The following is a 15,759-nucleotide window of genomic DNA, read 5'->3' on the forward strand; positions in this document are numbered from 1 at the left end:
CCGACAGTGGACAAAACCAGATGCCACAGAAGGAGGGAACACAGCAGGTTCCCTCCCCTGTCACCCACCTCCAGAGAAACAGATGCGAGGGATACCATTCCTACCCATCCTGGCTAATAATCTATCTAGCTCTTTTTAGAACCCTGTTAAAGTTCTAGCCTTCACCGCATCCTCTGGCAAGGAGTTCCACAGGTTGACTGTGCGCTGAGTGAAGAAAAACTTCCTTTTGTTTGTTTTAAACCTGAATTTCATTTGGTGACCCCTAGTTCTTTTATTGTGGGAATAAGTAACTAACTTTTTCCATACCAGTCATGATTTTTTAGACCTCTATCATATCCCCCCTTAATCTCCTCTTTTCTAAGCTGTAAAGTCCAAGTCTTTTTAATCTCTCTTCAGATGGGACCCGTTCCAAACCCCTAATCATTTTAGTTGCCCTTTTCTGAACCTTTTTCAATGTCAATATATCTTTTTTGAGATGAGGCGGCCACATCTATAGGCAGTATTCAAGATGAGCATGTACCATAGTTTTATATAGAGGCAATGAGATATTTTCTGTCATATTTTCTATCCCTTTTTTAATGACTCCTAACATTCTATTTGCTTTTTGACTGACCCTGCATACAGAATGGATGTTTTCAGAGAACTATCCACAGTGACTCCAAGATCTTTCTCTTGAGTAGTTGTAGCCAAATTAGTCCCCATTATATTGTATATATAGCTGGAATTATTTTTTTCCAATGTGCATTACTTTACATTTATAAACATTAAATTTCATTCGCCATTTTGTTGCCCAATCACTTGGTTTGGTGAGATCTTTTTGAAGCTCTTCACAGTCTGCTTTGGTCTTAACTACCTTGAGCAGTTTGGTATCATCTGCAAATGTTGTCACTTCACTGTTTACCCGCGTCTCTAGATTATTTATAAATAAGTTGAATAGGATTGGTCCCAGGACAGACCCTTGGGGGACCCCACTAGTTACCTCTCTCCACTCAGAAAACTTACCAGTTATTCCTACCCTTTGTTTCCTATATTTTAACCAGTTATCAATCCATGAAAGGATCTTCCTTCTTATCCCATGACAACTTACTTTACTTAAGAGCCTTTGGTAAGGGACCTTGTCAAAGGCTTTCTGGAAATCTCAGTATACTGTATCCACTGGATCCCCCTTGTCCACATGTTTGTTGATCCCCTCAAAGAACCCTGGCAGATTAGTAAGACATGATTTCCCTTTACAGAAACCATGTTGACTTTCCCCCAACAAATTATATTCATCCATGTGTCTGACAATTTTATTCTTTACTATAGTTTCAACTAATTTTCCTGGTACTGATGTTAGACTTACTGGTTTGTAATTGCCAGGATCACCTCTAGAGCCCTTTTAAAATATTGACATCATGTTAGCTATCTTCCAATCATTAGGTATGGAAGCCAATTTAAAGGTGTCCCTACTAAATGGGCAAATTGTTCTGTATTTTTGTCTCTCCTCATCAGTACTGAGTGGGAAGAGGTTCAGTGGATGATTGTGGTGAGTGTGCAAGGCTGGTGATTCGGCAAAACTGCAGCGTGAAGGGCCAGCTCCTCCCCCTGCTGATCCATCAGTGCAGATCTCCATATGTGCCATCTGTTGGCCATCAGGCTCTTCCCCTCTCCCGGCCCAGTTTCCAGCTGGCACTGGCTATTTGCTGTAGTAGATGGTGAATCCAGGCAGGCGGTGGCTGGTTACATGTCACTTCTGCTGCCCACCCATTGGCCCTTTTCATGCTTCCCCTCTCACTGTCCTCTCCTGCTGTGCTCATTCACCTCCCCCCCACCACACACACTCAGCCCCACTGCTCCTCCATATCCTCCCCCAGTGGTGTGCATCCTGCTCCCTGCACAGTGTGGAGAATTAACCCCTGCTCAGATCATTCAGCTCACCATCAGCCTCTGGCAGTGCTAGCACCAAAGGAAATCCCAAGCCCCTCTGGCCTGGAGTGCTGGCCAGGTGGAGCCAAGCCCTGCATGTGCCAAAGCCCCACACAGCGCTGGCCTGGAGAAGCTTCCCCGCCCCTCAGCTAAGCTCTGAAGTGTTAGGAAGGAAGCTATTTCCAACCTGTTCCCACCCTGACCCTGCAGGTCCTCAGGCAGGGGCACTTAATACTCTCTTCACACGCTGCCCCTGGCTCAGGTCCTGCCCCCTGGAAATGTAGGGCTGTTCTGTCCTCTGGGCACTCTCCCCAGCTGAGTCACCTCTCTGGCCAGGTTGGATGAAGTCCCTGCAGTCAGATTTCTTGGGTACTGAAGCTCAATGCATCCTTAGGGTTTAACCCCTTCCTTCTTGCCTGTACTGTAGCCAGGGGACAGGAGGTGGCTACGTTATGTCAATGGCCAGCATCAGCTGGGAGGGCAGGAAGGGACAATCTGGGGGGAGCAGTGGGAGGGAAGAGATAACCTCTGGAAAAACACTGGCCAGGTCATCCCATCCCCCTTCAGCTGGAAGCAGCTCCCATCTCTTCCTTCCCTCAGAGTGCTGAAAGGCTGCTACTGGCCACATTCTGGTGTGAACTCTGACAGAAATCTGGGGAGGGGATCTGTGACATTGTGCGCTCTCTAAATATTGCCTTCAGAAGATGTGGCATCAGGTATCTGAAGAGGCAGTTCTGTCCCAGGGTCCCAGCCAGGCATGGAGAATGAAGAGCATTGAGGACCTGTGAGAGAGAGGGATACAGAAATGTTGTTGTGTCACTTCTTCCTGTGCAAACTCTCAAGATAAGAAAGTAAATAAAAAGACTGCAGCTATACAGTATTTCTTTTTAACAGGGACTCAGTCACACTTGATGTTAATGTGAATGTTTGTACCACATAGTTCTGGTTGATTGCCATTGAAGCCTCTTGAATTCAAGTAATTTTACAAAGCACCATCATGACATTCTCTTCACATTGTATGCTGCATTGTGTGATAACATCGTCATAGTCTACAGATGCAATTGCATGATATAAGATGCAAGAGTCACAATACAGAATTCCAATGTTATACCTCAGTAATTTTCATCAATAAAAGAAACCAAAAATAGGTCTTTGGGGTGGGTTTAAAAGGAGCAGGTTTTTAATGTGAAAATCTGACCTTTACTAGATGGGTTTTAAAGATGATGATAAAAATATGGCTCTAATATATTAGTGCTAGCCAAACACATTTTACACTTACAACATCATCCTTCAAGTAGATGGAAAAATTAGGAAGAAAAACAAAAGCATGGATAAAATATGAATCTCCCACCCAAAACCACAAATCCAAAACAAACAGGGCCTCTTCTGATGTTTGAATATGTTCCGCTGACTGTAATTTATTTGTTAATGGTATTTACTAGTCTTGATCCCATTATCTGCCAGTCCTTCAGGCCTCCTGATACTATATTCATGGAAGCTAGAGAAATTAGATCAATCCCAGTTTTACCAAAGTCTCATAAAAAATATAAAGCTGAGGTTTAAAAAACAAATGTCATTTTCAATAGGAATTTCATATACAGGACAATATAAGAATGTTGGTAACAGAGCAATTCATGGTTCAGAAAATAGAGAGTTAGCTGTACAATAATCCTTAACTTTAACTATAGCAACTATATGTCCTTGTTAAGGTTTCTGATGTGATAAGCAGGGCTCACCGAACCGCGGAGAACCCCGCTTGCCAGCTGCGCTGTCCGGCAATCTGCGCATGCGCAGATCGCCCGAACCTGGCTCTTCCGGGTTACAATCTACTCGCCACGGGCAAGTAGATTGTATTATTTGTCAAGCCCTGGTGATAAGTATGTTTAAAGAAACTTTAAACATATAATTGTATACAATAATAAATCCAGTAAAGAACTGTGTTTTCTCAATAATCCTACCTACAATACAATTTAGACATTAAAATGTATTTCAAATAAACAGTCTCCTTCCCAAACTATGAATGGCATGAACACATCTTTGCTAGTTTTGAATTGTGGTCCGTTTGGCACTGACCATGAAAGATATTCAGAATTTTCTGCAGCTAATGCATCATGAACTGTTACTTTCCTAAGCAAAGTGGACTAGGCTGGCAATAGCATATAGCACATGTGCTTCACAGTGCAGTGGCTACAAACAAAGTTCTGGGTGAAAATAAAAGGGCTAATTACTAGCTGTGAAGCCTTTATAACCTATCTGCTAACTAGCTCTCCCTTGGCAACTTGCTCTGCCATTTCCATTCATCTGGAACGCTTCATCTAACTTCCCATGGATGAGACTTGAGGAAGCTGGGGCAGAGCAATCTTGGTATTTGGCCCATTCCTCTGGTTCATTTAGAAAGTGCTGTAAAATGCCTCCGCATTTATTGCTGTTACAACTCAGCCTCTTTGGCTCTCAGCTGCACTAATGGAAAATTAAATACCACTCTCTACAGAAAACCCACTGACTGCTACACTTACCTGCTTCCATCCAGGACACACCATACAATCCATCGTCTATAGTCAAGCCCTTAGGTAAAACCGCATCTGCTCTAATCTCACTGACAGACACCAGAAACTTCAAGATCTCTACCAAGCATTTGTAAATCTCAATTACCCACCGGGGGAAATAAAAAAACAAATTGAAAGAACCAGATGAATACCCAGAAACCATCTACTTCAAGATAGGCCCAAAAAAACCAACAAATAGAACACCACTTGTCATCACCTATAGCCCCCAACTTAAACCCCTCCGACGCATTATCAATAACCTACAACTTATACTGGAACAGGATAATACACTCTGAGGGTATGTCTACACTAGTTTCACAGAATTAAGATTGACCAACTGTGCCTTGTACCTTCCCAGAAAGTCGAGGTGTCCTATACCTAAACTTTTGAAAACTAGAAAATACAGAATTAAAATATTCACTAGTCGCTATCCTCTAATGTTGTGATACAGCAACATTATGAGAGGTAGTGTCATCACCGTTAAGCTATGCCAGAATTTTCATTTTAACAGGGGTGGAAAGGGTTTGCAAAGCATCTCTCTTTTGGGTAAGTATGTGCACAGCTTGATTTTTTTTTCTATCACATTTTGTAGAAAGACATGTAATTTGAAGTTTGCTATGTGACTGTAAAAAGGGCAATGTGTCTGAAAATACTTTGTCTGATATTTCCTTTTCTATGGGAAATACAGCTTTTTGAGGGATGAAATTTATATTGGTTCCTTCATTTGTGTAGACTGGATAAATTATTGTAGAAAATTTGTCTTATATTTATATTCCATGAGAAGCATACATTACTGGGTTTGACTGACAGTGGTATGCTTGTGCCACATATGTTGACTTTATACCAGTCCTTAGAATAGGGCTGTTTATTATGGATACAGTTCCTATAATTACCCTGTTATCATGCTGAAATTATTTTTCTTGATCACACTAACTCCTACTAGTCAAGAAACTGGTGAGGCAGATTATGAACAATTGCAGTAAGCTAATAATTATTACTTACAAGAGTTTTTGATCTATTTAAATAAACATTATTTTCTTATACTATACTTCTAAGGTAAAATCTGAGTATGCATGTGGATGAGCAATTGGAGATACCAGCCTTTAAACTGGACACTTTTCTCTAAGGTCACAAATTAACCAGTGAAGAATACAGACAGAGAGCAAATAGTATGCACAACATGAATTTTTAGGTAAGCAAGACTCAAAGATGTGGTATGTGGGTGCTGCTGAAGTTCAACAGCTACAGCAGGGGTCTCAAACTCACAGCCCATGAGGCCATTCACAGTCCAAGCAGTTCCACAATCCAGCTCACAAAATATTTTTCAAAAGCTATTTTAACAGGCCCACATAACCTCAGGTCAAAATGTTGACTAACATGTATGGAGATGTCTGATGTCTGATTTGTGAGAATTGATTCTCTGGTGAAGTGACTGACCAGTTTGTCCAAAATAACTCGCAGAGGGACATTACTGGCAGATGATGGCATATATCATATTCGGGGCCGGCTCGAGCCATTGCTGCGCCCCGGGCAGCGGGCGTGCAACACACGCGTGGCTCCACTCCCGGGCGCACGGTGCATGTGAGGCCCTGCCCCCTGGTGTGCTGCGCATCTTACAGCTGCAATCGGGCACGTGGTGCCTGATGGCAGCTCTAAGGGACGCTAAACAGCCGGGCACGCGGCGCCCCTTACAGCTACCATCAGGCGTCCCCCGATAGGTTTGCGCCCCGGGGAGCTGCCTGGCTAGCACCCCCCCCTTAATCTAGCCCTGATCATATTGCTGGATGTACAGGAGTATGAGCCCTTGATCATATAACTGATATGGTTAGGTCCAGTGAAGGTGTCTGCAGAATAAATATGTGGACAAAGCTGGCAATGGGGTTTGTTGCAAGAGAAAGTTCCAGGGTAAGTTTTATGTGGTATGCTCTGTGGTTGTTAGTGAGAATCTTGCTGAAGTTAAGTGGTTGTCTATAGGAGAGTATAGGTCTGTCACTTAGAACCTCTTGTAGTGTAGCATCCTGTTCCAGTATAGGTTGTGGGTTATTGATAATGTGCTGGAAGAGTTTGAGTTGGGGGCTATAGGAAATAAAAAGTGGTGTCCTAGTGTTGATTTTCTGGGGCCTATCTAGAAGTAGCTTTTTTCTGGGTAATTATCTGGTCCTTTCAATCTGTTTTTTTACGAATGCTTGGTAGAGATCTTGAAATTTTGGGTCTCTGTCAGTGGAACTGGAGCAGACGCAGTTGTAACTAAGGGCTTGACTATAGATGATGGATCGTATGGTGTGTCCTGGGTAGAAACTGGAGACATGTAAGTAAATGTAGCAGTCAGTGGGCTTCCTGTAGAGCAGTGATCACTGTTAGAAAAAACACTGCCCCCTCCCCCCCGGTAAAAAGTTTGACCAGGCCGCTTTTGCTATAGTGGGCTGCAATACTCCTTGGGAGAAACCGGCCGCACCCCTCCTGCATACCATTGCCTTTAGAAAAAGGGAAGGTGTGAAAAGGAGAAAATAGCCTCAGACTCTCTCACCCGTCACCTTGGCGTGAGAACTGAGGGGCTTACCTGGTCGCATGAAACCTGCACAGTTTCGGCCCTACCCCTGGGACACAGACCCCCCCACTTGGTGACTGTTGGGCTATATATGATAATATGCAAGCATGGGAAAGCGATGTGCAGATTTGGAGATAAATACCCATTGCACAGTTCGCTCGAGGAGGTCTTCGCAACACATGTACCACCATGCGTGTGCCTTCCCGTATACTCCAAAGTGCTACCAGCCTGATCAACTGACCAGCCACCTCCCCCGACTCTCGGGCGTAACCAAGGCCTTCGCAACCAAACCGATATCTTTGAAATGTTCCGTGTGTTGTGTAAGTTGGTATGTATGATTTGATTTTTCTTTGTTGTATAAGCTTAGTGTTGTAGTTGTTTTTGGTAGTACATAGTTTATAGTTATCACTGTTATTTAATTAGCATAGCTGGATATCTTTAGAATAGAGACTATTCCTCTTGCCATTCCCATCCTTATATTTCTGACACGTTTAACTAGAAATCGTAGAATAAATATAATAAATACTGTAAATTCATTATTAACATGGTCTATTAAAAATCTTAGAATAAATACTATAAATTCATCACTGTTATAAATAAATATATTTTATTTGCTAAAACGGTCCACCTGGTTCTGTCCTTCCCCCCTTGGGGTATGCATCATTGGACCTGTGATTCTCGCGACAATCACCAACCAGTAGATCAGGATCTACTGGTAGATCTTGGAGCTTCTGACAGGTGATCCTGACTGGTTTGGCCAAGAGGCTATGAAGTGCCAGCACTTCAGCGGCCTCTTCCCACACTGCTGCGCACCTCCTGCCCTTTGCCTTGGAGCTGTCCCTTCAGGAGCCTCCTGCTTGCTGGACAGGGGAGGGAGAGGAAGGTGCTGATGTCAAGGTGCCCCTGCTCCCACTCTGTATCCCATCTCCACAGAGCAGAGAGGGGGCACAACAGGGCTTGGGATGGAGTTTGCTGGCTGCTTTTGGGAGTGGCGCAGGGCCAGGACAGGAGTGAGCCTGCCTTAGCCCCACAGCACCACCACCCAGCCCAGGAACCACCTGAGGTCAGCAGGGTCCAGTGGGAGCCCACATCCTGAAACCCTACCACAGTCATGAACCCTCTCCTGTACTCCAAGCCCCTGCCCTAGCCCCAAGTACCCTGCCCTCCCAGAGCCTGTACCTAGAACCCCCTTTGGCACCCCAACTACCTGCTCCAAGCTCAGCTCAGAGCCCCTCTCACACTCCAGATTTCTTTATCCAAGACCAGAGTCTGCACCCCAACACTCAGCCCCAGCCTGGTGAAAGTGAGGGAGGATGGGGAAGGGAGGGAGGACAGAAGGAGCAGAGATGGGGTCTCAGAGAAGAGGTGGGAAGGAGGCAGGCCCAGGGTATATGGGTGCAAGGTAGATCTTCGATTGCACTTAAATTAAAAAAGTGATCTCATGCTTAAAAAGGTTGGAGACCTCTGCTTTACAGTATGTTAGTGCTATCTAGTGGAGAGTTTGCTTCCTATTGCAAATGTCTAGTGGTTGAAAAACACACAATGCACATAGTGTGATGAATTACTAAAATGTATTGTAAAACTTCACAGGGATTGGAGGATTTTGCAGGGTATTTCAGTGAGAGATTTATCTCCTCTATAATTTCATCTGTAACTCTTATTTAAATCTGAAAATGAAGTTCGTGTTGGTCAGCGTTCCCGATAAGCTGTGTGCTTGTGCGGAGACTCAAATGCCACCCACCTGATTAGCAGAATGCCCACAACTAGGTTTTTGTTTCTACTGGTGGTGCACATAGAAAAACGAATTCTGCACATGGATGGAAGAGATTAAAGGGAACATTGGTATTGGTAGGTGGCCAGCTCTGGAAACAACGTTTATCTCCAGGACAGGTACAATAGAGGCAGCAGCTCTGCAAGTTTTCCTATGCAGTTTCACCTCTGAACCTCAAAGAACCATTTCCAAGGGTGAGATGTGATGTCTCTCCCTATTGCTCATTCAACTCTCTGCTAACAGTGCCAGCTAAGATGGTGATAGAAATGTAGCCGTGTTAGTCTGGGGTAGTTGAAGCAAAATGCAGGACAATGTAGCACTTTAAAGACTAACAAGATGGTTTATTAGATGATGAGCTTTCGTGCGCCAGACCCACTTCCTCAGATCAAATAGTGGAAGAAAGTAGTCACAACCATATATACCAAAGGATACAATTAAAAAAAATGAACAAATATGAAAAGGACAAATCACATTGCAGAACAGGAGGGGGATGCAGGGGGGGGGAGGAAGGAAGGTAAGTGTCTGTGAATTGATGATATTAGAGGTAGGGAGAGTGGGATGTTTGTGAGTTAATGGTATTAGAGGTGATAATTGGGGAAACTGTCTTGGTAACGGGTGAGATAGTTCAAATGTTTGTTAAGTCCTTGTTGGAAAGTGTCGAATTTTAACATGAATGACAATTCAGAGGATTCCCTTTCAAGTGCAGATGTAAAAGGTCTTTGTAGCAGAATGCAGGTGGTTAAGTCATTGAGAGAGTGTCCTTTCTGGTTAAAATGGCAAGAAACTGTTTTCTCTTTGTGATCTTGTCTGATATCTGTTTTGTGGGCTTTAATCCTTTGGCGAAGTGTCTGAGATGTTTGTCCAATGTACATAGCAGACGGACACTTTTGGCACATGATAGCATAGATTATATTTCTGGATGCGCAGGAATATGTGTTCTTGATCTTATAACTCACTTGGTTAGGTCCAATAATGGTATCAGCAGAATGAATATGTGGACAAAGCTGGTAACAGGGTTTGTTGCAAGGGAAGGTACCAGGGTTGGTATTAGTGTGGTATGTCCTGTGGTGGTTGGTAAGAATCATCTTGAGGTTAGGTGGTTGTCTATAGGAGACTATGGGTCTGTCTCATGACTACTTTCTTCCACTATTTGATCTGAGGAAGTGGGTCTGGCCCACCAAAGCTCATCATCTAATAAACCATCTTGTTAGTCTTTAAAGTGCTACATTGTCCTGCATTTTGCTTCAGCTAAGATGGTGGTTTTGTGCTATAATAACCATATTCATTTGACACTCTCAGCTAAGGGACTATAATGTACATTTTTCAAAGGAATAATTTATACCGCAGTGTTACAAAAATTGGCTTCTATTCTATTGAATAATTTGCAGTATACAAAACCAATACCGTGTAAGGAACCATATAGGTCCCCAAGTGTAGACAGATTTTTTTTACATGCAGGAAATGCATGTTTTGTTCACTGCAAATGCACAGGGATTAACTGTCAAGTAGACAACAGTTCAAATTCAGAGTCATTAGGGTTTCTCTGCGTTGCGGATCCACAGGCTTTCAGCACGAGCTCTTCTAGGTCTAGGTCCATGCTGAGCTGGGCGTGAATTTGTATTTCTTCGTTTAGACACGTTGTCATCGTAGGAGTGTCCCTTGTAAGGCAGCGTGATGATGCCTTTCCTCGCTGCTGCTACTAAGCTTCATACACATTGCTTTGCTATAAGACCTCTGCGGGGCCCCGGTTCATGCACACGCTGGCTAGAAACAGCCTGGCCCCGGCTCGTGCACACACCGCGCTCCGCCACCCGCACCGCCTGCCTCGCCCCACCCGCTCCCTGCGAGCGATGGTCGCGGTGCGCTGCCGGCCCACACTCCGCCAGGTGGCGCTACGGCGCAACGGCGTCGGACCTCTGCCAGACGCGGCTTGCCAGGCCTCCTCAGTGGAGTTCCGAGCTGCCGTCCTCTCCGCCCTGCGCCAGCCCCGCTCTATGGATCCCCGATACGCACAGGGCTGGCTGGAAGATGGCTCTGTCTAGGGGGCTGCGGTGCTGCCAGCGGGTGCTCGCCTGGGTGCCGGTTGTTATCATCACCCTGGTGGTGCTCTGGTCCTACTACGCCTACGTGTGCGAGCTCTGCCTGGGTGAGCGGGGGCGGCGCTGCCGTGCCGGGAGAGTTGGGGGGAGGGGATCTGCCCGGCTGGGCTGGGCGAGTGAGGGGCGCTGCCTGACTGGGGGAGTGAGATGGGTTGGGGGGAGGGGCTCTGCCTGGCTGGGCTGGGTGACTGAGGGGGAATGGGGGAGGGGCGCTGCCTGACTGGGGGAGTGAGATGGGTTCTGCCTGGCTGGGCTGGGTGAGTGAGGGGGAATGGGGGAGGGGCTCTGCCTGGCTGGGCTGGGTGACTGAGGGGCACTGGGGGGGAGGGGCTCTGCCTGGCTGGGCTGGGTGAGTGAGGGGGAATGGGGGAGGGGCTCTGCCTGGCTGGGCTGGGTGAGTGAGGGGGAATGGGGGAGGGGCTCTGCCTGGCTGGGCTGGGTGACTGAGGGGCACTGGGGGGGAGGGGCTCTGCCTGGCTGGGCTGGGTGACTGAGGGGGAATGGGGGAGGGGCTCTGCCTGGCTGGGCTGGGTGACTGAGGGGGACTGGGGGGAGGGGCTCTGCCTGGCTGGGCTGGGTGAGTGAGGGGGGTTGGTGGAGTTGCTCTGCCTTACTGGGTGATTCAGGGGGTAGCCGAGTTAGTCTGTTACTAACAGGAAAAAAAATGGCCTGGTAGCACTTTATAGACTTACAAAACATGTAGATGGTATCATGAGCTTTCGCGGGCACAGCCCACTTCTTCAGATGACTGGAGTTATGAGTAGGGGATATGAAAACTTGAAATAAATAGGAGAGGGGAAGGGGAGGGGAGAGAAAAAGAAAAAAGGAAGGGGTGTGTGAGACAGAGCATCATTAAGTATCTGGAGAATGGGTACTTAAACCTAAGCAGATAAAAATCAAAGTCAATAGATCAGTGGTTCCCAAACTTTTTGGCATCACACCCCCTTTTTGATTTTTGAGAAACCCTCTGCCCACTCCCCATAGCAGCAAAACTTGTTGAGCAACAAAAAAAAAGGAACTGACTGGGGCCAAAAAACAAAAATAGCAGCGTAACTTAAGGTAGGAGATTGACCGGGGGGCTGGGTCGCTTCGCACCCCCCCTGGAATTTCTGCACCCCCCCCCCCCAGTTTGGGAACCCATGCAATAGATAGATTGCTGAGACAGGATGGATACCTCTCAGAGAGCTGTTAGCACCTTCAGTGGTTAAGTTGTGTCCTAGCCAGCCCATATCATGATTGAGTCCATTAGCATGTGAATTGAATTTGTGGATGAACTGTGATTCCAGTCCTTCCCTATGTATCTGGCTTGTGGAGCTGGCCTGTGACAAGACAGCCACCTGCAGGTTTGTCAAACTGGTTAGGCAAGCAGCAATGTTCATCAACAGGCGTCTGTACATTCCCTTTACGGATATCCAATTGGGTGAGTGAGGGGCACTGGGGGAGGTGCTCTGCCTGGCTGGGCTAGGTGGCTGACTGGGGAGTTAGAGGGCTGTGCCTGACCCAAAAGCTGGAGTTTGGGTGAATTGGGGAGCAAGGCTCTGCCTGGGGGTCTAAGGAACAGGATTATGGAGGGCACTGGGTTAATAAATGAGATCTTTGTGCGAAGCAGCAGTGACAGTAACCTGGGAAGAGGTAGAAGCTGACCCCCTCACACCTCCATGTCCCTCTAAATTATATATGAATGGGGTGTGTATAGGGGGGAGTATCTCTGAGAAGGAAAGGGTGGACTGAACATAGTCCTGTTGGAAGTAAAAGCATAAATCAGGGATCAGCAGCAACTTTTTCAAACCAAAGAGCCAAACTACATAAAAATTGAGAATAAGTGGTCAACAAAGAACCATATAAGAATGCCCATTTGCATGACTGAGCATATACAACTTAATATTGATAATTGACAAAATGATTAATAATAGCATAAATGAAACATACTCGCAGACTTTATTTAATGGGACTTCTGCTGCTGCATCTTTTCACATGTTTCTTTGAAGTTTACATTATAACTAGTCAAATCCAGCTGCATGCACACATTCAAGCTGTCTTCTGTCAATCTTATGGCAGGGGGCTGGGGATGTGGGGGTGTAGGAGGTGTCAGTCCCCATAATACACGAGGTTCGAAGGGATGCCGGAAAGGATGAGACCACAACTGGGGGTTTCAAAAAGTACAAACTGATTTTATTTTGATGGCGCCAGACAATCATCAGAACAAAAATTAAACAGATTGCCAGACAACACAAAACAATTCCCTGAGGCTTTTCTAAATCACAATAATTCCCAATAACTGCCCAGGGGTTAGGAACAGTTGAATTAACACTGGTATTATCCATAGGGCTGACTATTTACACAACTTTATACAAGGAAACAGTAAAAAACCTAAACCACAACTATTTATAAACTAACTTAGTAACTTTTTAGCCACTGTCACTTGGCAAGCAATAAGGACAACTAAAAAATCAATTAGGATAGGGATGATGGTGGGGGGGGGGGGGGGTGTTATACCAGTTCTGGAGACAGCAGGAACACAAGTACCGGTCACACGCTCATAAACTGTCTCCACTCGGGTCGACCAACTCGGAGTACGCTCAGTAAGACTCAAGAGCGGGGGGTGCAAGGCGTCTGGGTGATCAGGCCAGGCGTTCACTCAATGCGAATCCCCAGTGAGAGAGGGGCTGCCTGCCTGTTTTATTGCCTGTGAACTTATCACCCCATAGGTTGGTTTTTGCTGCAGTGGGTGGAGTAGCAGGCCTGAGCACCAGTCAGCCCACTGGCTGATCTGTTACTGCAATGGGTGGAGCGAGCAGGGGAAGATTATTAATTTACATGCCCTTATATGGAAAACACTCCACCTCACAGACAGAGCCCCCTATACCAGCCTCAGAGGTATTACAGGCTATGGCTCCCTGCGACGGGCAGTCATTCCTGATGTTCTGTCTCGGACATGCCCCCGTGGCTGTCCGGAGCAAGCGGTAAGGGAGTTGCCTAAGGTGAGAGCGCACGTAAGGGTAATCAGCAAGAAGCCAATTGGGTAAATTGAGGTTCTGGTGAGCTGCTGTCTTCAGAAAGGGGAGAAAGGGAAAAGTAAGCAACAGTAACAGGGAAAGCGGAAACAACTCTGTGGATAAGAGCTTTTGCAACAGCAGTGCCCACTAAAAAGGCTAGTAACACAAGAGCACATACAATCAACCACTGCTTAATGGTGGATGCCCAAGTACTCAGTCCTCAAGAGGAAAGTTTTGTTTGCCACCAGTCCCATTCTTCCCGCTGTTCGCGAATCTGAACTGCAAGTGAGGTCAGCTGTTGGGTGATGGCTGAAACGTTGTTCCACCCGGGCTTGAAACGCAAACAGTATTGGTCCTTAAACCTGGGGTCAAGGTCCTCGAGTGCCATACAAAAGTCCTTCTGCAATATAACCTGTATCATTAGACGATTCTTTTCGGCATAATGAGCTAGTACAGTAAGAGCCAAATCGACTTGTCGAAACCCTTCAGCGGTCAAATTAATGAGGGCTTCGAGATTGCGGGACATTTGGTAACATATCCCCAAACGAAAGATTCAGTGGCAGACTTAAATTTTTTCCATCTTGATGGTTCTCGTCGGCTCCGGAAGTCAAACAGCCGGTGGGGGGCTCGAATGGGTTGGTACCTGAAAAACAAAAAGGGGACAAACAACGCCCTCAAGGCGGGCTAATTAAGATCGAAGAGAAAGCCAATTGTGATGGACTAACGTAGGTTGCTTCAACGCTATTTAATCCCTGTACAAAGACTATCTTTCCAGTGGGGGTGTGGGGCATATCGGGGGGGATGATGGATACCTGTGCCCCCGTGTCTAACAAAAAGGGGATAATTGTCTCGTTTTCGGTAGTCAGGTTTTGATAGGGTCGAGGGTCATTTAAATCGGGCCGAGTGACCGCTAGGCACTCGGCCTCTCCCCGTTTTTTGGCTGCGGGGGAATAGGGCGATCTTCCCACCCCAATTTCACAGCCAAGTCTTTCTGTTGATCACTATTCATTTTCCTAATAGCTTCCTTGGTGAGTCCCTTACCCAATAAAAATCCAAAAATCTTACGCTCGATGAACGAACGCTCGGGGTATTTGGGTTTGGGCGCCATTTTGGACCCTTTCACCAGAGTAGAGGGGGTTGCAAGTAGGGCGGCCTTTAGTGTTGCCCACTTCACCCTCTCTACAGCGTCGTATAGTCGGCCAATAGGTTGTCCTGTGTATCCCCTTAGCCACAGAAGAGCCCCTGTGTCTAGATTAGGGCTGTTGTCCACGGCTAGGGTAACAGCCGCATCTTCTATGGGAATCTGAGTGGGATCATCAACAAAACGAAATGGGTTTTGTGCTACCGTCTGAACGTTAGTTAAGTTGAGGGGGTGTGCGGTGGGATCCCAGAGCAGAATAGAACTCCCAGCGATTGCGTACATAAGGGTAGTGGAGTTATTCACACAATCAGGTGGCATCTGTACTGCGCGAAATCCCCCTTGTATTTGGAGGTGCGCGGCAGCTGCGGCCGTTACAGGCCAATGATTATTCGCTGCCAATACTCCCCCCATAAGGCCCCGCGACCAACTCCCGGTACGGGTTAACGTTAAGGCTTCCTCCCGGTCAACCCAGTCACTCCCCTGTTCCAAGGCTAATCTCCCTACCCAGATTATAGGAGGCTCATCCGGACGTCGGGCAGTGTCCGTGATGAACTCCTTCATTTCCGCCTTGGTTCGGGGGCGGGTCTCAGTTACCTGAGAGGTATTCCCCTGACCATCCATTTTTAATCGGGTTACAGTCACAGGGAGGGCCTCCGGTACAATCAGGTCGGGAGCTGTGGGTATGGTTGAACTCAGGGTAGTCAAGCCAGGGTAAATGTTTGGTGGGTCATGAGAGCCTTGGTATGGGGGAGG

General features: G+C 46.5%; 1 protein-coding gene across 2 annotated transcripts in view; it reads left to right on the forward strand.

The window, feature by feature from the left end:
• The window catches only part of ZDHHC15 (zDHHC palmitoyltransferase 15), a 242,127-nt gene that overhangs the window by 164,174 nt on the left and 62,194 nt on the right, over positions 1-15,759 (forward strand). The window contains exon 1 of one of the 2 annotated variants that reach the window (XM_075940891.2): positions 10,191-10,916. The exons of the other annotated variant lie outside the window; for it this stretch is intronic. Within the exon in view, the coding sequence (XP_075797006.1) occupies positions 10,445-10,916 (472 nt within the window). The 5' untranslated portion in view covers positions 10,191-10,444. Of the gene's footprint in view, positions 1-10,190; positions 10,917-15,759 lie in introns of those variants that run through there. 2 annotated transcript variants of the gene reach the window in all.

Source organism: Pelodiscus sinensis, chromosome 13 (genome assembly GCF_052426305.1).
Source record: "Pelodiscus sinensis isolate ZL-2025 chromosome 13, ASM5242630v1, whole genome shotgun sequence".
Lineage (NCBI taxonomy): Eukaryota > Metazoa > Chordata > Testudines > Trionychidae > Pelodiscus > Pelodiscus sinensis.